At 41.0% G+C, this 22,300-nt stretch overlaps 2 protein-coding genes across 5 annotated transcripts in view; one reads left to right on the forward strand and one right to left on the reverse strand.

Annotated features, from left to right (window-relative positions):
• Window positions 1-3,956: 3,956 nt before the first annotated feature.
• Window positions 3,957-19,674, forward strand: arhgef38 (Rho guanine nucleotide exchange factor (GEF) 38). 2 transcript variants are annotated; one of them, XM_010794037.1, is made up of 14 exons: window positions 3,957-4,283; window positions 10,864-11,048; window positions 11,549-11,666; window positions 11,761-11,908; window positions 12,018-12,035; window positions 12,726-12,925; window positions 13,089-13,222; window positions 13,481-13,585; window positions 13,658-13,777; window positions 15,562-15,936; window positions 16,019-16,156; window positions 16,597-16,798; window positions 17,893-18,182; window positions 19,076-19,674. In XM_010794037.1, exons 1-14 carry the CDS (start codon window positions 4,067-4,069, stop codon window positions 19,256-19,258), a joined length of 2,433 nt encoding a protein of 810 aa, XP_010792339.1. In that variant the 5' UTR covers window positions 3,957-4,066; the 3' UTR covers window positions 19,259-19,674. The 2 variants fall into 2 exon arrangements, with proteins under 2 accessions (XP_010792339.1, XP_010792341.1); XM_010794039.1 differs by lacking the exons at window positions 12,018-12,035; window positions 12,726-12,925; window positions 13,089-13,222; ... (5 more) ...; window positions 17,893-18,182; window positions 19,076-19,674 and having other exon boundaries at window positions 11,761-11,912.
• Window positions 19,675-19,735: 61 nt separating this feature from the next.
• Window positions 19,736-22,300, reverse strand: part of ints12 (integrator complex subunit 12) — a 5,394-nt gene continuing 2,829 nt past the window's right edge. For all 3 annotated transcript variants that reach the window (XM_010794040.1, XM_010794041.1, XM_010794042.1), the window contains one exon: window positions 19,736-20,533. In XM_010794040.1, the coding sequence (XP_010792342.1) occupies window positions 19,979-20,533 (555 nt within the window). In that variant the 3' untranslated portion in view covers window positions 19,736-19,978. The remainder of the gene's footprint in view (window positions 20,534-22,300) is intronic.

The following is a 22,300-nucleotide window of genomic DNA, read 5'->3' on the forward strand; positions in this document are numbered from 1 at the left end:
TAAAAGTATCTTACACGTTTTATAATCACGTTCAAAAGGTATCTCACGTAATAACTGACTACAACCCAAAACTGACATCGAGATAGGACGACCACGAAATAATTATTTTTTTTCTGTAAACTAATATTCCTAAAGTGCACTTTGATATTGAAATTCCGAATTTTGGGTCCAACGACTTTAGAACTTCTCTCAACACATGCACACACACAGGTTACAGACTCACACATATATTACATACACCACACACACACACACAGACACACACACACACACACAGAACCCATAACACACACAACACCCGCACAGACGTCGTAATCGGACGCGTTTTAGGTGTACAATTAACGTCATACCTTCGTAGAACGGAGTTATAAAACCTCATACTATTTTACCAAACGTAAGACATGTGAAGTAAGTTTCTGAACTTCGTAAAACATGTTACGCTAACATCGTCACAATAAGCCGACTTACACGCGTGTACTTCGGTATCGGCTCAGGTCTAAGGACACAATATGTATAATACGGTGTATAAAAAGCATGAGGGTCGGTGTAACGTTGCACAGACTAATATAACCCTAACACCCCTTGCCATACACTTAGACAGACACCCTCTGTGTCTGGCTGGCTAACATTTACTAAGCGAAACTCTAGTTGTCATTCTTTGTCTTGACGAAGTGAGTACTGACATTTAGAATTAACGCCTTCTTCCTCGAAGGACACTAATTCGACTGCACTGCTGTAATTTCTATTTGGTACTGGCAGCACAAAGCTCGAAATGTAAGTCGGCACGTCCCCAGTGAAAATCTTGCTCCCCTTTGTTTGTAGTTACGACCATTTGTTTAAGAAAGTGTACTGAGGTACAAGAGTCCTAAATATACGCTACGTCGCCCCGCGCCATCAAGTGTTGTATTTTTTAGATTTTCTTTGGCGGAATAGTCCTCTGCACATCCGTCCGTTATGACTCAAGAGCGAAGACGTCAAGACAAATCAACATCCATTTGTAATCTGTTGTGAAAGTGATTCGTAGCATCGTCAGTGTAGAAGTTATCGCTCCCAGAACTAACAAAACAACAGCTTTTTTATTCCCGCGAGGGTTAAGGATGTAAAGCGGTCGGTTACGAGACGTCAACCGTAACCTACCCTTTGACTCCTTTCATGAAGTAATCGACCATAATGCTCATCGGTTAATCCAAAAAAAACCATACATATAAAGCGGTACGTAGTTGGAACGCAATACGTCTGTCTCTAACAATAGGAATCGTAACGGTGGGCAGGGGTTAAGGACGGATTCGAACTGGTGTACGTGGACTCGTCGTGACTAACAACAGTGAAATACTTGTTAATCGTTTCTTAAATGTTAGAAACCATTTACGCTACATCACGTCTTTATAGTCGGACTGTTTCATAAAAAACCGTATATACAAATGGCCCGTAAACGAGATTTACATAACTAACATAAGAAATTGGAGTACAACTTTCTCGTTGTGATCAGGGAAGGAAACGTACAAAAGACTTAGGATTAAGGGGTTTAAACAGATTTTTAGATGGAATAAAAAGGACTTTTCGAACTCTACCCGGTGGAGGTTCAGGAAAATAGGAAGTAAACGGGTACTACGTGCGAGTAATGTAACTAAACACAATGTAATACTTGTTAAGGGCACTACTACTTGGAACCGTTAATAGTACCTGAATTTACGGAGGCAATGTAAGGCGCCTAAAACTTCTTTCTTTTTGTCGTACACAACAACAAGCAAAAAGATTACGTTGTCTAGTCACACAACAACAAGCAAGAGGCCGAAAAAAAAAAAGGAAAAAAAAAAAGGAGGGCAGAAAAGCTCCGTCACTTATTAAGTGCAGCCCGAGCGTGTACATTCTCAAATATTGAAGTGGCTGTTATTTTGTATAAATTGATTGTTGTGTTTTTATTTAGGTCTTAATGTGTGCACATGTAAAAATGTGTCTTTAATTCTGTGTATATATATACATATTTGCACACATATTTTTATATACATTTGTTTTATATTTGGGATTGTGGGAAACGGTATTTCGATCTCTCCGTCTGTACACAAACTGGAAGATTGACAATAAAGTTGACTTTGACTTCTGTTTGACTAGTATTTTCAATTCAAAGGGGATTTATTTCCATGACATTTTAAAGAACAAAGTGACCAAAGCATCAACCAACTATTTATGTTAAATGTTAGGAAGTACCTAATAAAAATACCCAAATAAAGTAATTTGAACATTATTTTTGACATAATATGGATTATATAGAATATTTATACACACACATATGAATTATGAAGCAAGTACTCTATGTATGTCAACCATTCTCTTCCTAAACATACACTTGTTTTGAATACTTTTGGACATTTTAAAGACCTATGAATAGAACAAATTATTGTCAGGGTAATCCCTTAAAAAAAAAGAGTAATTAATTGGATTCCTTGTTAGAAATGTAACTTTATTCTGGACGAAGAATAAGCTTAATGACTATATTTGGACTGCCTGAAATTGTTCTTAACTGTGAGAGAGTTCTCTAGACTTCAGGTCTTGAAAAGCCACACCCTGATTTATACGATGTCACATGAGCGGCTCCAGGGCTAAACAATTAATATCCTCATGCTGACAGTACACTGGAGATAACATTGTTTACTCACTTTCTTTGTTTGCATAAAGTACGTGATTGTTCTGTAAGGTTTACCAACTTCCTGTGGTTACATAATTCTGCTAACATTGACGTTTGCTTTGTTTGAAGAAAATGTACCTGTGCTTGTTTAACAGAGATTACAATACAAATTTGTGAAAAGTTTTTCTTGAAAACAAATAGATGATGCAATGAGAATAATATTAAAAAACAACTGTCTTAAGTTGATGACCAGCTGATATAGTTAATGTGTATCATTCCAGTTCAATGGAAGTTGAACAGGTGTATTATGAGCGCACTGCACAGAGATCTGAAAGCACAATGGGAGCACTCATGACCTGCAGTTCAATGAGGAGGAAATGCATCCATTCATTGTCTGGTGAGGAACGCAGTATCTGGTTGCTATGACCAGAAATCATTGTGGTAGCATGTGTGTTGATGAATTACCTGTCCAACCAGATCTGAAGTTTAAAGAATATATTTTTGCAGATGGAAACACAAAACTTGAAAATGCCTTGTGTGTGATAATTAGCCAATGTGATTATCACTAACACTACACTTAAAGGGACTCTATTATGCTAATGTTCTGGTTGATATTTGTATTTTCTGCTTGTACTGTGACATGTCTCCATGCTTTAATGTTCAAAAAGTTCTTATTTTTATTTTTCTCATACTGCCTGTGCTGCAGCACTTCTTTTCACCCTTTGTCTAAAACCAGAGCCCAGTCTGCTCTGATTGGTTAGCTTGAGTGTTACATAGTGATATCATTATGTTAGGAAGTAAACAACAAAAGGAGTCCAATGGAGGCATATCAAGTTCTCTGATAAGCAACTTTTAAAATGTTACTTCTAGGCAGCTATAAACTGTGTGATTGGCTTTTGTTCCATTCATTTCATTGACACTTCCTACATTTAAAGAGTAGATTGTAGACATTAAAGTTTGACTCACTTGATACGCAATTGACTTGTACTTTGTGTAAATATAAAGCTGTCTTTACTGACCAGTGGGATTTACAGCATTGGGGCTATTTACATAAATACTTCCTTGTCGACAGTTAGCGCAGTGTTAGTGTCTCTGTGAGCTCCTACATGAATTCTTTTTGTGAGGACATTTTTTGATGCTTTAAATAAAAGCAGAAGGATTACTTCTGCTGCGGGTTATTGCTCTGTCCTTAACTCTTTTCCTATATGTAATGCTCTGAGGGTAGAAGCACAGCACAGCAGTAAGAGGTGTGGCCACACGGCCTTCCTGACAGGTACACATGGGGAGGAGCTGGGTCACCTGCAGAGCTGACAGTCAGTGCACACAGAGGGCACCTGTTGCACCTCCCAGGCTCGCTCTGCTTCTCTTCCCTCCTCCTGTCCCTCTCTCTTCCCCTACTTTTCTCCTTGGCTGCTCCGAAAGGCAGCTTACGGCCTCACCATGGATCCCAACGAGGCCGGCGGGGGTGAGAAGGAGAAGGACAAAGATAAGGAGAAAGTGATAAAGAGGAGGAACCGGCCTGTGTTCCTGCGGTACCTGGAGAGGAGGAGGACGGACACTATTGTGGCTGAGGATTCGGCCAAAGGTGACTTCAACCTGGGGACGCTGGTGAGGAGGAGCCAGTCTGACAAGACGGAGTACAGCGCTAAACTAAAAGGTACAACTGCTAATGACCTCCCGGGGGTCAAAACTATAGCAACAATCTAGACACACGTGAGCCAACAATTAGTCTCTCAACTCCTTACATTGCAAACTTGTTGATAACACGCTAATTGGGAGAACTTTTAGACAAATATGTAGAAGGACTCTAAGAGCAACATCTATGGCTTAAGGGAAAACATTTAAAGATGTTAGATCTAGATTAGGATTTAATATCATTGGGTGATGTTTTCACAGCAAGAAAGTACACAGAAACATGTAAACACACAGCAACACATAGATTTACATACGGCAACACAAAGATATAGACCGTAAACAAAAACATTATGCAATTGCCAAAGCTCACAACAGTGTCAGTGAGGTGCATTAAGTATGCACTGCTCTATAGCTCTGGATACAGGGCACCTGTTGTGTTATATGTGTTAGCCGGAGATACTCCCACAGGGATGAAGCCACATATGCAAACTCTGCTCCAAACTCAGGCACAGAGGAGTGGCTTTAGAAGTGTTCCAGACCGGCTAGTAAACAAGAGAGTGACGTGGGAAGAAGGCTGTACAGATTATTTTCATCGTCAAATTAAGAGACAAGAGTATCATGGGACGTAGGGCGATGTCAGGCGATAGGGCTGTGTTTGCATTGAATATAAAATAACAGAGCTATATGCTTTGTTTGACCAGGAAAGTAAACACTCTGGTAAAGAAAATTGTATTTAATGCCGCCTCATCACAACTGCTGACACAGACTTTTCACTGACAGACACACACGCACACACGCACACACGCACGCACCACACACACACACGCACGCACGCACGCACGCACGCACGCACCACACACACACACGTCCACATTTATAGAAAAACTGGCTTCACCTGTCCTCATTGCTGTCAGTGACTGGGAATGCTGCCCTTCAGCCAACAGGACTGACATCACTGTATCAGCAGGGGCTTACTATTAAAGATTAAAACAAGTATGCAGGCTTTCCTGCTCCACTTGTTTCTGCATTTCCTTTTTCTTCTGAACAATGGCCATCACATGCCAGAAGGATAAGTGCCACCTTGTTTAAAATAGCAAAGGATAATCCACTTCTCACTTGAAGTTGAACTGATAAGATAGCTTTTACACACACTCTTTCCTTATCAGCAGCTGCTCTGTTTACTTGAAATAGAGACACTCTCTAATTCGTTGCACTGTTATTCTTGAGCAGCCTGCATAATGACAGGCCGGATTGTCAAAAAACACAGTGTTGTTTTCAGTAAACCATTCTCCCACCCTGTTTGACTTTAGCCCCGCACCTGACAGGCCGTATTACATATTTACAGTGGTATTACCATTGCAAATATTGACAGAACGATGACTTCACTGAAAGAGGAAACATGTGAGTTGCTGTAGTTCTCATCTGCTCGTCAGACAGGTTGTTCAAGCAACAGAACCATGGCAACGTGACATCAATACGTATAATAATTTACAGCGACTAAATATAATAGCCCTGGCAATGATTTACCAGAAAAAACCCCACATAAAAGGAGAGTAATAAATTACATATTCACTTGTATTCTTTGGCAAATCATGGATGGAGATCATTGATATGGGTTTATATTATTTAAAGGCAGGACTCTTTTGTGTGTGTGTGTGTGTGTGTGTGTGTGTGTGTGTGTGTGTGTGTGTGTGTGTGTGTGTGTGTGTGTGTGTGTGTGTGTGTGTGTGTGTGTGTGTGTGTGTGTGTGTGTGTGTGTGTGTGTGTGTGTGTGTGTGTGTGTAACCTTGACTTTCAATGGCATTCAATATTTTGTGGCATTATCTTTTCTTAATTAGACCAAATAAATGTTAACATACTTACAAGGATATATGTCCTACTTTCTTTTTAGTGATAAATAATTCCAAGCGCTTAATATGTTCGAGACATTTCCAGGTTTTTTTTCTATTTCAGCATTCTTTCTAAAAAATATATTGTCAGTATTCTCAAAAATCCCATTGTACACTGCTGTGTGGTGAAAGTCAAACGTGTCATTTTTCCTGCTGGTGTCATGTGATACACCGTGCCTTGTACTCCGTCTGTCGGATCCCTTTCTATGGGCTGAGCAGTGAAAAGCCCTGTATCCACTTTCATGGGAACTCCTGTGCCGGCAACCATACCTCACCAAAGATAATGCCAGAAAAAACAACCAGTCAGCACAGTTTGAGATCTGCTGCTGAGTCTTCATAGGATGTATAGTAACACATTTTAGGTTTTGTATCATTGAGAATGTGCAGGGGAATCATTTCAAGGCTCGTTATGAGTGGGAAAACTTTCACACGGGTGCTGCAACAATATGACACTTTTCTTATCAACACTTTGTACAGTGGCAGAAAAATTAGGTTAGGTTTAAGCTTAAAGAATTGTATGAATAGAGTATGCTTTTGTCCAATGAGCCACCAGGATTCCTCTATCATTAAGGGGGACTTTTCTCACGGGTGGAGGTTTTCAATGGTGGAAAACACTGGGGTCACTTTTCACACTGAAAGCTCATAAAGACACATGACACTTAATGTGGACATATGACTTTGATACTTATTTTACATAACATTCCCACTAGTTTAACAATATCTGAGGTTCCTAAAGTGAAAAATGTAATTCCACAGTTAAATATGGCTATATCTTTAACAGGGATTCATTCCAAAGCTTCATTTGGCTCATACAACAGATGACCTTGACATTGAGAAGTTATTAAATAACTACTAATGGGAAAGGTCTAAGACTGCACAGCTCAGTGTGTGTGTGTGTGTGTGTGTGTGTGTGTGTGTGTGTGTGTGTGTGTGTGTGTGTGTGGTGTATACACTGCCAACATGTTTGCATACAGCTCCGGGAAAAGAGACAACTTCAAATTGTTTTTAAATCTCAATCTCTACATGTATGGCAGCCATTCCATTCAAGTGTATGTTGAATTCCAACACAGAGAAATGTTGTAATTTTACGTAAACACATACATTTCAATAGTAAAACCAGAGAAGTTGATAATGCTGCGGTGGTCTCTTAATTTTCAGAGCTGTGTGTTATAATTATAAAGCAGCATTCAGAATAAAGCTGTGATCCTTTTTCTATTTTCAGCTGTTTTATTTTTTTCAACATTCATTAGAGGCGATTAAAAGTCGGCCGGATGTCAATCAATCAATCAATGTTTATTTATATAGCCCAATATCACAAATATTACATTTGTCTCCGTGGTCTTCACAGTGTGTCCAGAATATCAGTATGACAATATGACACCCTCTGTCCTTTGACCCTCACATCGTACAAGGAAAAACTTCCAGAGAAAACCCCCACAGTTTAAAGGGGAACATGGGAGAAACCTCAGGGAGAGCAACAGAGGAAGGATCCCTCTCCCAGGACGGACAGACGTGCAATAGATGCTGTGTGTAAATCGAAAAGATAATACATTTACAACATAGGTAGTCCAAATGTTTGGAAATGCATGTGTCTATAATAAGAAGATGAATCAACGAGGACGTCAGCAATCTTGTGGGAGCCATCAGGGAAGTAGTATGGTGAGAGTCTGGCAGGACCGCAGAGACAGGTTCAGCCACGACTCGAAGTCCAGGACTCAGATCCAGTGCTCAGGATAGAGGATCCAGGACATACGACCACAGCAACAGGATTAGCCTCGACTCAGGATCCCGGCGTAGATATGGACACAAACAAGAGATTTGGGGGAAACTGGGTTAATCGGAACATGAGAGTACACAGGTACAAACAGCCAGAAAGACGGAGTAAGGTTCCCCCCCCAACAGTCCAAGCCTATAGCAGCTAAACTAACATGTCTTCATACATGCACTCCCTTAGGATAGGTTGAGGGAAAAGGGTAGCAAGTAAGAAGTAGGAAACAGAGGTGGAGAGGCACACGCAGGGAGAAAGGTCCCCACTGGAACCTGAATTGGTGAGAGGTATAGGAGGAGTAGGTCTGTGGCTACGTTCAACACTCCCGGTGCCGGGCTAGGCGTTCTCTGCAACCTGTTACCCTCTAATAGAACCTCGAGAGGTCAGAGAGGGGAAAGGTTTTTGGATAAAGTTTTTAATATGAGATCTACGTTTTTAGGATTTAAGTGAAAGAGTAAGAACTAAAATGTATAGGTGAAGAGGCACAACGTATCTACGTCAATGTACTCTTATGTTGTAGAGTGCATGTTTTGTTGTTGGATGTTAAAAGCTTTAACTGACTGTCCAAAAGGCAACCACGTTCAAACAAGATATTAAAAAGTGGTCAAGTGGTGGAAACAAAACACTCTATTAAAATGCATATTACCTTCTAGATTTTTGTAATGTTTTCATTGAGAATTCCAGAGGTTATGATTCACCTCTGCAGGGGTTTTATTCCTGTTTATCACGGGAAAGGAACACTGTAAGGTGTAGCTGTGTTGCAGGCAGAATGTGATCAGATCGCTGCCAGAGTCAATCACGTGTGAACCCAATCTGTACAGTGCTCGCATTCATCAGAAAGTTCTGCCCCACTGTCCAAAGACACACAAGCCATTATACTCAGCTTCAGCCACCAGACTTTCCCCCCATTGAGACGATGTTGTGTCATTCACAGCATTTGCATTTTACTTTCCTAAAACAAAAAACATTTCTGTAAACATGAAATGATATGGAAATATACACCGGGAAAATAATATGTTCCAACACCTGCCCTACCCCTTTTTATTGGACATGCAAGTCGCTCACTGGGTTATCATGCACAAATAATGTTACAGTATCTGATCCCAGAATGACATTCATGAGAGCACATATAATTATGGGATGATGACATAAGGTATGACTGGTCTGATTGTTACACAGATAGTGAGCCCTTTTCTCGCTTTAATACGATGTCCATTAGCCGTAAGCATTGGGACTTATTTCTGGGGTCCACACACTTACAATTGTTCAAAGAATCAGAAATACTTTAATAATCCCCGGGGGAAATTTATTTTTTGTGACAGTTGTTCCATTTTAGAATGAATAATATACAATAAAATAAAGAAATCTAAACATAAGAAGTAAACATATGGAAAATATGGAATTACATTTAAAGTAAGATGTATAAACGTAACAAATTAAAGAAATATGTCCCGTAGAGATAAAATACAAATAATAAAATATTATATAAACATCAGAATTCAGCACGTTGACTCAGACCAATGTTCTGGTACTTTGGGTGGGAGACATTGTCACAGATGATCCGTACCTTGGACAGCATCCTCCTATAAACACACTATTTCCACAAAAAACTAAACAAATGAGCTAATCTCCCCAACAATTGAAATAGGAATACAATGTTAATTCAATAATTAATTACATTTGCTCAAGAATTGATATCCAACCTACATTCATGATGGTATTCTTTTGCAAATGGACGCTGTAATAAGATAATGGTCATATTTTGTAAACCAAATGTAACTGTTTACAGTAGAATTGCGTGCATGTTTACTGTATGTATAAAATGGATAAGCTGAAGTGAGTCTAGTACATTTGTGTGAATGTGCATGCATGACGTACGTGTCAAACAGTGTGTGTTTGTGTGTGTGTCCTCACATATGTAGGTGTGTGTTCATCATCCCATGCCACTCCCAGTCTGAGCAGATGGAATGCCTGAGCACGACGGAGCATTACATCAGCGGCACGATTATTTCTGTAACCTGACACAAGCCTCACACACACACACACACACACACACACACACACACACACACACACACACACACACACACACACACACACACACACACAAACTCTCTCCCCCCCGGAGAAGGAAGTGGTGTGTGTCGTTGATTAGGCAGTAAGGAAGCATCCCTCTTCCCTGAGCAGACAGACGCTCCTGCCTGCCTGCCATGCAAAGCACAGAGCAGCCACAGACTGATTAGACAGCGGAGCAATAAAAAAAGAGAAGCGAGCCTGACTGGCATGTTAAGTGAGGCCTTTTGGCGCTGGAGTCAAAATAATTATATCACCGTGAAATACCGATGGCTGCTCAGGCGTCAAGCGGATGCGTTAGAAGAGATGTACCGTTTTTCCCAAGCATGCACACAGCCCACAGGGGCGGGATGTTTACCAGCCATTTTTAGAAAGTGCACACAGATGGCTTGAAATGTTAGCAAACACATATACATTTTGGGGGAAATTGCAGGTTTATAGCAAAATGTAGGTGCTCTTAAAAAAAGAATTCGTTTTTGGATGCCTTTGAATGACCTCTATGACACATCGATAACAAAAATGTCTATTTCCAAATGTTTCATTAATCCCATCTTAATAATAATAATAACTTTATTTATACAGCACTTTTCAAACAAAGTCACAAAGTGCTTAACATGGATTAAGAACAGGCCGTTCAGGTATGCGGTCAAAATTCCCCAAACCCACCCCATAAATATACAGCGTTTCAACAATAGCAGCAGTAATAAGTAAAACATGGATGTCGAGTAAAACAGAGTGGTGTCATCATTAGTTTAAAGCTTTAATAAAAAGGTGAGTTTTAGGAAGTGATTTCTTCATTTTGCTGGCCTCTACTGACCATGTAAGAACACTTGTTTCTTTTATACTTATCATATAATGTCCTCTTTTCTCAGAGAAAATGACACCCCACGACCTGTCGACGCCCCCCTCTCCAGCTCTGGACCCGGAGGAGGTGCGTTTGAGGAAGATGAGCCGCAGGGCGAAGGTCATTCAGGAGCTGGTGCAGACTGAGAAGGACTACCTCACAGACCTGGAGCTGTGCATCAGAGAGGTGGTCCAGCCTCTACGCAACATGCAGGTAGATGATCGGTCGATTTTAGTATACGCCAATGAATACACTGGCCTAATGTGGTATTAACTAACCTCTACACAAAAGCAAAGAGAAGATCATTTTAAACAATGATCTCTTTAAAAAACTTAATTTGTAAGATCCAATGTTAATACTCAAACTAGCTGCCTGAGGGGAAAAAAGTTAATGTTTATCAGTGTTGCCTTTTTGGTTCTTTTTGACCAACTTCTCAATATACACTGGCTCTGACCTTATGTTTAGCATTAACAATAAGCATAACAATGACTGATTCAGACACTAAGATCATGAAAATCTATGAAATATATGATGGTGTGATTAACATTTATTAAATATTCAAAGAAAAAGGGTGGCCAACAGGATGATTATGTTATTAATAAATGGCAACTGACAGTGATTCAGGTCTCCTCATATGCACAGAAAGTGTACTTATAGCTAATTCTAATTTAGTTTAATTTGCACTGAGTTTTTATTTCCTTATCCTCTGTCAGGTTGTGGATGTAGACCGGCTGTTCACCAACACAGAGACGGTGTGTGAAGTATCTGCAGCACTTCTTCACAGACTGAATAAGGCCATCGCTGACCCTGATCCCGAGTCGGTCGTCATAGGTAAGGCCATTTCTAACATGATTTTATTATTTGTTGACTTTCACTGCTCTGGTTGATATTAACAAACAATCTAATATCCCACTTTTAATTGTAGGGGAAATATTCATCCAGGCAAAGGCAGCGTTAGAAGATGTATATAAGATTTACTGTTACCATCATGATGATGCTAACATGTCCCTCAAATCCTATGAAGAAAATGAAGAAATTAAGAAACATTTCACCACATGTGTATTAGCTCTGAAGTAAGTCACTACTTGTATATACTTTCAAAAATATGCATTACTTTTCTCATATTTTAAATATTATTAGTATAATCATGTTGGTGACTGTTTTTTTGCTTTGTAATTGCAGGAAAATCTATGACCTAGAGTAAGTACTTCTTTATAATGTTGTCACGTAAAATATAACGAGCGTCATAAGCTGTCAGACAGCTTTTCAACTTTGTATTACCTGTCATGTCCAAGTGGTGTAATTGTGGTTGTCACTGTCACAAAGACAATCTGATGGCTAGGGTTACACTTAGGGTTAGGAGGACACACTGTATTTGTTTCTAAACAAAGTGCAAACACAGATATAGATAAGATATTTTCTTTTGTGTGGTTAGCATCACAGCTACAGCTAGCTGCCTGTCTTCTGTTAAAATCCCCCCCCCTTGGCTAATCGTCCACAGGGCTCTTTAGCCGGGTAGAGTTCATTATCATGGTTCAAAATGCCCTCTGGTAGGCAGTCATGCAGTGTATATCATGTGTAGGGCCTTTATAGTGAAAGATAAAGCCGACAGAGTTGCGTTGTAAAAATAAGATTTATAGGGAACCGATTTGAATGCCGATGATGTCATTATTCGACAGCTGTAACCTTGTGCAATTAACATTTACTTCACATTAATCATTAAAGTAAATGTTATCTATGTAACTAATAAACATGTTGTCATATGTTGACTGAATCATTTGTTGACTTGACAGTCGTTTTACTTTCTGAATCTCTGAGAAAGAAGTAAAGCCAATACACTTTAAGTCATGGAAAAAGAAATGTTTACTTTATACCGTAATCTTTTTGCAGAGGGAAACCCAACCTGCTGAACATGGGTTCACTGCTCATCAAGCCGGTGCAGAGGATCATGAAGTACCCTCTGCTGCTCGGGGAGCTGTGGCACGCCACGCCTCAGGACCACCCGGACCATCAGCCATTGCAGGAGGCCTACACCGCTGCTAAGATCATCAACGTCAACATAAATGAGTTCAAGAGGCGCAAAGATATCGGTGAGATGTCATTAGGGTGCTGATCATTGTCGTCTATTTATATATAATGTTTGATTTTGCTTCCTGTGAGCTCAAATCGAGTGTATGACAAAGCTTTTCAGATGTAGGGCTGGCCTTACACATGCAATGTTGGTTGTTTGAAACTCTTTCTGTTCATTCTCAGTTATGAAGTATAAGAGGTTGGATGATGAAGGCACACTGAGGGGGAAACTGAACAAGTTCAACATCCACTCTATCCGGAAGAAAAGTGACAGGTTTGCAGGCTATCTCAAGATCCTCACTGGAGTAGAGCCACAGGTAAAATACTGTTGTTCCCTCCTCACTCACTGCACCACATTTAGTACATGTAATACAAGTCATGAGGCTTGTTAACTTAACACTTTGCAAGAATATATTTTGTGGCCTAAAGGTAAATTATGTATACGCACATTGCTGCTTTTATGAAGTTCTAAGTAGTCTTACAAGTATAGAAACTCAAGATGTAGCATAATGCAAAGGCTTATTTGGTATTTATAAACTTTTTAGTCAAGCTCATTTACTCTACTCTCTGTATAGGTGAGAGATGAAGTATTTGACCGAGAGGAGAAGCTGTTCAGGAGTCTGGAGAAGGCTGTGAGGCAGCTGGCCAAGAATGTCCAATTTTACCTGCTGCACATTCAGGTAAGTACAGATATTAGCATCTCTGACCACAAAGAGTGTGTTCTTTGAAAGTTTCTGATGTGTGTTCTGCAGGAGATGGTATCTGTTGCTGTTCAGAAACTCCAGGACATGGAGGACATGATTAAGGATCCAAACAAAAATGACATAAACGGCTCATTGCACCATAATGGAAATGACCCTTATAAGCACTTTGTAAGTTTGGCTGTTTTCTGTTCTTCAGTGTCATTGGTCTCATTCAGGGTCTAGTTAGCCTTCAGATACAACTCATCTCTTTCATTTATCAAAAATGCTGGTCTTGTCTGTCCATGCTTTGCTGTCCTGTTTCCTTCATGACCTCTCATTCACCTTCCAACTGTGAGTCACCTGTCCATTTTATTAATCCTCTTCTTCTCTGCCTCTAACCTTCCTCGGTCCCTTTATACATTTGCCATACCTCCTCTCTCCTACGCTCTTTTATCCGTGTATTGCATTGTCACCAGTTCTGGAATAACTATACTTTTGAACACAATTATTTGTGGCAGCTATTTGCTTTCAAACTGCCTCAAACCAAAGTACGTAATAAGATTTCCAAAACAAGTGTAGACACAAAGACATGTGTACTCCACGAAGAAAAACGACAGAAGTACATATCTCGTATGAAAATGGGTCCATTGTGTCAGCTGTAATGAAAACACAACAGCTGTAATGTGATAGATGCTGGAAGGGGACAGAACATTTTCACCAGAGAAACTGTTATTTTTACTTGACGTCTAGTACTACCCATTACATGCTGCACACTATGATAGATGAAGTATGCTTAAGTCTCACAGTAAGCTGATAACATCAACTTGTTTGTTTGTATGCAAATCTATCAGCACCAGTGTTATGTATTCCAGGTTAATGTGAAGCATACGTTACTGTTTCCTATCAGAGAAACTAATTGGCAATTAGAGGTGCCATTCTAAAAACAATACATTTATTACAAACATCATATACAAAGACACAAAATGTACTTTCAGTGTAATTCTAACATGTACAGAATGCAGAATATGTAATGAAAGAACTTGGTGTCTTTATTCCAAATCAAAAAGAGAGATGCTAACCAATAATCTAGGAAGCTTAACCACTTGGATTAAACCGGAGGTGACAAGTCTCGGTGTCATCCTGGACTCAGATTTGAACTTCAACGCCCATTTAAACAAAGTGACCAAAATAGCTTTCTTTCATCTCAGAAACATAGCGAAGGTACGACCATTCATAAATCAAAATGATGCAGAGAAGCTAATTCATGCTTTTATATCTCGCCGACTAGACTACTGCAATGCACTATTCACTGGTCTCCCCAAGACAGCTATTGGAAGACTCCAGCTCATTCAAAACTCTGCAGCTGGACTACTAACGAATACCAAAAGGAGGGAACACATTAGTCCTGTCTTAGCTACTCTCCACACTAACTTTTAGAATTTGATTTGAAGGTGCTTCTCCTCACATACAAAGCTCTGAGTGGACAAGGACCCAGCTACATTGCTGACTCTCTAATAAACTACACACCCGCCAGAACACTGCGATCATCAGATGCAGGTCTATTAGAGGTCACCAGAAAGAGTCATAAGAACATCGGTGATGCAGCCTTTGTAAACTACGCCCCAAAACTGTGGAACACGTTACCCAACAATATTAGGGAAGCCAATACGTTCAAAATGCCTATCTCTTTACCAAAGCATTTTACTGATTGGACACTATTATACTGCACTATCCTCTGTGATTGACATTGCACTATTTTTCTGTTTTATTCCCCATGTTTTTATTTTTAATTATTTTATCCCACTTTATGCTTTGCTCTTGCTGCTTGTTTTACACTGATGTTATGTCTTATTTCTTACTGATGTAAAGTACTTTGAACTGCAATTCCCTGTATGAAAGCTGCTATACAAATAAAGTTATTATTATTATTATAATTATTCATCTTCTGCTGCCTTTTCGACGTCTTCCTGCAGAAAGACAGTATGGAGCGCTCGGTCCTCGCCCCCCTCTCCTCCCTTCAGGGCATGTTCACAGCTCCACAGAAGCTCATCCAGAAGCGCTATGACAAATTACTGGATTACTGCAGCCGCCTGGAGCGCTCTTCCTCCTTTTCATCCTCATCCTCGTCGTCCCCTACTTCTTCCTCTACTTCACTGGCGTCAGAAGACCCGCCCGGTCCCGCCAAAAGGGACTATGAAGCCATCAATGCTCTGCTAGTGGAGGAGTTGGAGAGGTTCAACAAGGCAGCCTATCACATCCTGACTAACTGTGTGCTGCACATAGTGACCCTGCTCAGAGGGCTGATGGATAAAATACTACTTCGTGCCCCGTCCATACAGCAGCTACCGGTGAGGGTCCCACGTACAAATCACATTCAGGTGTTATCAAGTCTGTTTTATATTGAAGCTAAAATGTGTTTGTCGTTTGAAGGCGCCATTGTCAAACATTACTGAGGTTCAGAACAGCATCATGGATGAGCTGAACAATCTGACTTTTGTCAATGATAACGCTCAGAAGTTGATGGAGCGAAAAGTCAGCTTTGAGAGACAACGAGACAAGAAAACAACGGTGAGAAAGTTAAAATAATAAAGACTCAACTTTACTAAGCCTAAACTCTGTATTTTTAGGATCCGTGGTTAGTAAACTGGTCTGTACATGTCTCATTGATTGCATTTTAAAACTTTGAATATAATTCTCTTTTTGACCAATTACAAGCCAAGAATGAGCAGCTATAAGTATTAGCAAGCACGAAAAAGGAAAGAGCTCCAGGCTGTGATTAACTGGGGAACTTGGCAATCCAAAGTCACTTAAATGTCCACATGTGTAGGTGTACACACACACACACACATATCCACACATATGAGAATGTGCTTGTGCTCGGACATGAAAGTGGCTGCATTTGAAACTCCTACCCCCGAGTGCCTATTACCTCGGCTCACACTCAGATAACCAACAACATTCCTACACACACCGGGCCAACTTCAAATAATTACCCTCTTTGTATCCAGGTGCCGGAGGTGCAGCATCAAACCGAGGAACAGCGAGGCTGGCTGCTGGCAGAATATCCAACGAGCCATCTGTACCTGCTGAAGAGGAAGTGTAATGGCTGCCAGGAGCAGGACCTCAGCCTGCTGGAGGGGGAGCTGGTGGCCCTGCTGGAGGACACGGACCCTCTGGGCAGCAGCAGCCGCTGGCTGGTTCACACTGGAGGCAAGTATCTGTAGGTGTGTGTGTGTGTGTGCAAGAGGACAAAGACCCGCGGGACAGCAGTAGCTCTTAACACATTAAGTTAGTAAGACACACACTGTAATTGAAGTTATAGATGGTAGGTCTTCTTTAATACATATTCCTCTGTGAATACACCTGCATCTATGGCTGTGTAGTGTACACACACCAAACTTTACTTTCGGAAAGTGACGAGTCAGCACACAAGAATCAGTCCCAGGGGCCCCGGGGTGTCAGTGTTGCCTCTCCGCCTGCCTCTGGGGATGGTTGCCTCACAACAGGCCCTTCTCCATAGCTTGTCTCCATCTTCTCTTTACGAGAGGCACCTGAGATCCCGAGGTCTTGTTTGGAACAAACCACTGCACGTTGGAAGCAGTGTTACCTAGAGTACAAAGCCTCTCCCGATGGGAATTCGGAAACAAGGACGGAGAGATGACGCCTGCGCGCCTCTGTACTCGGCAATAACAAGTTATTTTTGATGAGCTCTGGAAAAAAAGAGCGTCTGCATGTTCTTTCAGACAAACTACATTCTTCACACACTTGTCTTGTCCTCTGGGATTACTAGCATTCTCAGGAAGCTGTTATTGTTCAGCCTTCTGTTCTGATATCAACAATATGAATATTCTTGCCTTACATTTACAGATTATTCAGTTCACTCACATGGACTCAACGTTGTGTAGATTATGCTTACAGTCTTAATGTAAGACCCGTACATTAAACACACATGTATCCTCCTGAGGTGGTGCAAATTAATTTTTCTCAAGCAGCTTTTTTAAATACCAACGTAAAATGTCTTATCGGGTACATTGTTCTGTATATGCCTTACTGTTTGTCATTCAAAGGCTGGTTTTACCCAAATTACAAAATGACTAGAGGCAAGATTTGTTGTTAGCTGTCGGGATTCAGTTTCAACCATACATTAACCACATACACTTTACCCAGGAGAACGTTCTGAAAAGAGAAGCTGTGATGATCTTTCAGTGCATTATGTGTCTCAAGGAGGATATGCATATCTCAAAATATAAACAATTAGCTGAACCAACCCTTTAAAATGAACTGTCTCTTTGTGTCACTGATAGGTTCACAGGGCTACGTGTACTCCACCTTCCTGAAGCAGTATAACCCTCTGAGGGATTCCCAGAGGAAAAGCAAGATGGCCAGAGAGCAGCAGCAGCAGCAGCAGCAGCCGGCGGCCATGTTGGACGAGGACTTTGACGACATCAGCCTCTTCGTGTCGGGCAGCGGCAGCAGCAGCCTGCGCAGCTTCAACCTGAACACCACCGACAGCGGCTCCACCCTCTCCGGGTTACAGGGGGAGTCAGAGAGTCCCGAGGACCTGGAGGACACCTCGGACGCAGAGGCTCAGCAGGTGTGTTGGGTAGCATGAGTGTGTTTTTCATTTTCAGTTATTGCTTAGAACTAAAGAAATTGAAATAAAAAGTCTTATTTCTGCTCATTTTGGCTTCTCATATTGAGGACAGATAACTTCAGGTATCTCAATTCATCAACAGTTGCATAAAAACTGCATACCTCAAGCCCATGTGCATATTGTGCAGCAATCTTTGAAATAAACTAAAAGTATGAAGGAAAGTAAGGGACAAACCTAAAAATACTTTAACCCCCACACAGGGCCTCATTATAATAATAAAAATAACAGCTCAGCAAGCCAAGTAACTTTAACTGCCTATAAGTGTCTCCTTATATATGAGACTCCACCTGGACAAAATAAGGGTTATTCTTTCAAATGGCCATTAAACTGAGGTGAGCAGTTACAGGCTGGAGGAGCAGGGGCTCACTGTCTGCCCACTTGATAGCTTTACAGTGGCTCTCCAGCTCACATTGATTTTAATTGGGTACAAAGCATTAAATGATGACAGCACTGTCACCCTGGCTTCAAAACCTTTGTGGTCAAGTCTTCATCAGCTATGACTCCCTAATATAACTCCAATCTTCATAACATGACAGTTATTGGTTTTGAAATGTAAAATGTTGACAAAGGTCAGTAGACTAGCTTGTTGTAACCAATACACATTAAGACTGGTGTTAACAAAATACACATGTGGAAAAGCTGATAAACAGTGCCACCTTCTGGATTTAAAGGTGGATACACTTCATGTATTCTTTAGTAATGACATCATTGCAAATAAAGATTTACTACAGTTTAATTTGTGTATAGAAAAAACAACTATTGCTGTGACATTTTTCAAACAGTATAAACATTTTTTTCCCCAGACTTGATCTAATTCCTGTGTTTTCCCACAGTTCTATGCTGTGTATGCGTTTCAGGCGCGCTGTGACCAGGAGCTGACCCTGCAGGAGTACCAGCACGTCCGCATCCTGAAGTTCTCGGACCTGGGAGGCAATAAGGACTGGTGGTTAGCTGAGGCTAACGGACAGAAAGGATACGTCCCTGCTAACTACCTTGGCAGGATGTCCTATGCATAAGAAGGAAACCAAACAGTGGCAATTAAAACAAACATGTTTACAGTTTAAAGAAATAGCTGTAAAACATGTCGCATTACTGCTTTGTAAGAGTCAAATTAGCCCTAGGTATCTGTCTCATACCAACAGTGTTGATGTTTAGCCTTGAGAAGCTCAGCAATAGGACTTGACCTATAATCTGTGATGAATATAAATAATGGTAGGAAAACACACGGCACTGTGCCAAGCACTTTTTCTACTTCAGTGTTGTAGAGTTTATATCAAAATGAAGTGATTTATACATGAAGTTACATTTTAAACGTGAATTGATTAACAGATGAAGTAAATGTTATATGTGAAATGAAGTATATATATATTTAATGTGAATGTAAAATGAAGAAATCTATCATATTTTAACAATTGTCTGTAATAAATATCTGTTCTCCACTTGTCCCGCAGAATATAATGATTCAACGACACAACACAACGAGTCATAGCTGCTGTCAGTTTATAAGAAGAGATTTATTGACGTTTGTGATAAAAAGTGACACTTTTAAAACGGTTAAACTAGTTATGACAAAGAAGTACAATCCAGTAGCATTAACACAAAGTAAGTTCAAGTATTTGACTGGATGGTGTAACTCAAGTACAAATGATATTTTGAAACAAACAGAAAGATCCGGCACTTATCCACATTGTTTAAACGTTTATGTTCTACTCCCTCCCACCTTCAGTCCCCTCAACTCATTTCTTCAGCTTCTTCTGCGCTGCTTTCTTCTTCACCTGTTGTAACCGTTTCATGGCGTTAAGCTGGGACTCTTGGGACGTCGGTGCTTTCTCCCCTGGAGCAGCCTTCGACCCGTTCCCATTGTTCCCGTTACCTCCTCCGTTATTTCCCCCGTTCCCTGCTCCGCTGCTGCCGGGGGAGCTGGACCCCGACGCAGGAGACCCTTTGGCTGGGCCTTCCCCGCTGGATGAGCGATTCAGCGGCTGCTTACCCAGAGTCAGGGGGGGCGGAGGTTTAAGAGGCGCCGCACTAGAGCCGTTTCCATTGCCGCTCCCGGGTGTTTTTGTACTCCCGAGCCCCGATTTGGCTCCTGCTAGCCCAGACAGCCCGACAGGTTTCTGGCTGGAGGGAGTGGTCAGGGTCTTGTGGCTCCCACTTGGACCAGAGGACCCCAGTTTGGAGCTGGCAGGAAGAGATGGGCCCGTTTTGGCGCCAAACGCAGCCCACCCTGTGAGACCGCCGCCTGCCGTGGAGGAGCTGCTGTTGGCCGGGTTGGCCGATGCTGTGGACGCCTGGAATTATAAACAACACAATTATCAAAGTGCAACCAAAATGTGTAGAGCCTTATATTCCATGGTTGTATTTCTATAATAATATTGAAAGTTATGTAATTGAGACTTTAAAGGTGGGGTAGGTAAGTTTGAGAAACCGGCTCGAGATACACTTTTTGTTATATTCCATGGAATGCTCTTAACATCCCGATAGCAATGAATATCTGAAGTGCTTTGACAAAAAATCCATAATAAAATGTCATCAGTGGAAGCCGTAGCGCTGTAAAAAGCACGACCAATCATCTGAGCCGGCCCGGCTAAAGTAACTGGATGGCCTACCTGCCTGTCAGCCTCCCATCTGTGCACAAATTTATCTCGTGCCCTCATTGGTCATGTGCGCGTTCGTGTGTGTTGGAGGAGGGGCTCTGTAAGGAAGGGGCAGATTTTTTCCAGCTGTGTGTTTTCAAATTCTAGCGCACTCGAGCTGGTTTCTCCAAAATGACCTACCCCACCTTTAAGTTATAAACTTTAAATATATGCAGATGTAGTAGAGGAACTAAGCTTATTAAAACCAAACCACGTCCGGCCTCCTCTCTGGGTCTCTGACGGACAAACTGACGAGCGGCGTCCGGCTGCAGTTTACTGAACTCACGCCTCACAGGACAATGTTCACAGGAGAAGGACACACATAGAGGAGTGTGTTCTGACCGATCCGCTGACTGATGGATCAGCTCAACAAACTCACATCATCAAATACGTCATCACTGAGTGAGGAGACAGACGTTTCTACTACTTGGTTTGAGATTCCCTGTAAACAAGGCAACATATCCAGCTTCTTTTTGAACAAAGAAAAGATGCGTTCAATCAAACTGGCCATGATTTCTGTCAACAAATGCGTTGCTTCCAGGCTTCGGTGTTACATTTAACAGATCACATAATTAGGATACAATAAAAGGACCCAGAGATCTACAACCTCCCCTCATACTTTCATACTTTCACCGATACCAGACCGTTTTCTATTTGTATAAATGTGTGTGCATAAACCCAAGAGTGTTGATGGCTCAGCTCAGATGTTAGCCTTACTAGAACCAAACTCCATCCAGGAAATAAACATTTTAAATAATTAAACTTGTCGTTCATGTCTTAATTTTGACTTCCTTTTATCTGTGATTGCAATTAAATCACAGTGGGTTCGTTCTACATATTAACTTAATGACAGAAGGCTCAATACATGTTGTGCCCTAATGTTTCGGTCAGAGCCTCTTGCATCATCCTGTCACCAAATCACTTGGATTTTCTCGAAGAAATCAGAAAGAAATATCTCATTTGTCATTGAAGTGGTATTTTCTGCAGGATCAGGATCATGTTCATGTTGCCTTTTGTAATTGAGTTGCTTTGAAAGCTCATTTAAAGGGCAACACATCTCTCTTAAGGAAGGTAAATGCTGTTCGTTGACATTTAAGATTATATGACCTTTGTTGGAACATCATGACTGATACGCTTTGTCTACGCTTGCATCCAACAAAACGTTACTGTGAGTTAAGCATCCATCTGCTAAAGATTACTTGAAGACAGAGAGTATACTTAGTATGTCCTCACCTTCCTTTTCTTCCTTTCCTACCTCCTTATCTCCTCACCTTTTTTTCTTCTGCCTTTCCTACTTCCTTATCTCTTCTCTCCTCACCTTATTTTTCCTTCTTTCCTACCTCCTTATCTCTTCTCTCCTCCCCTTCCTTTTCTTCCTTTCCTACCTCCTTATCTCTTCTCTCCTCACCTTCTTTTTCCTTC

Source organism: Notothenia coriiceps, unplaced genomic scaffold (genome assembly GCF_000735185.1).
Source record: "Notothenia coriiceps isolate Sejong01 unplaced genomic scaffold, NC01 NC01_scaffold00037244, whole genome shotgun sequence".
Classification (NCBI taxonomy): Eukaryota; Metazoa; Chordata; class Actinopteri; order Perciformes; family Nototheniidae; genus Notothenia; species Notothenia coriiceps.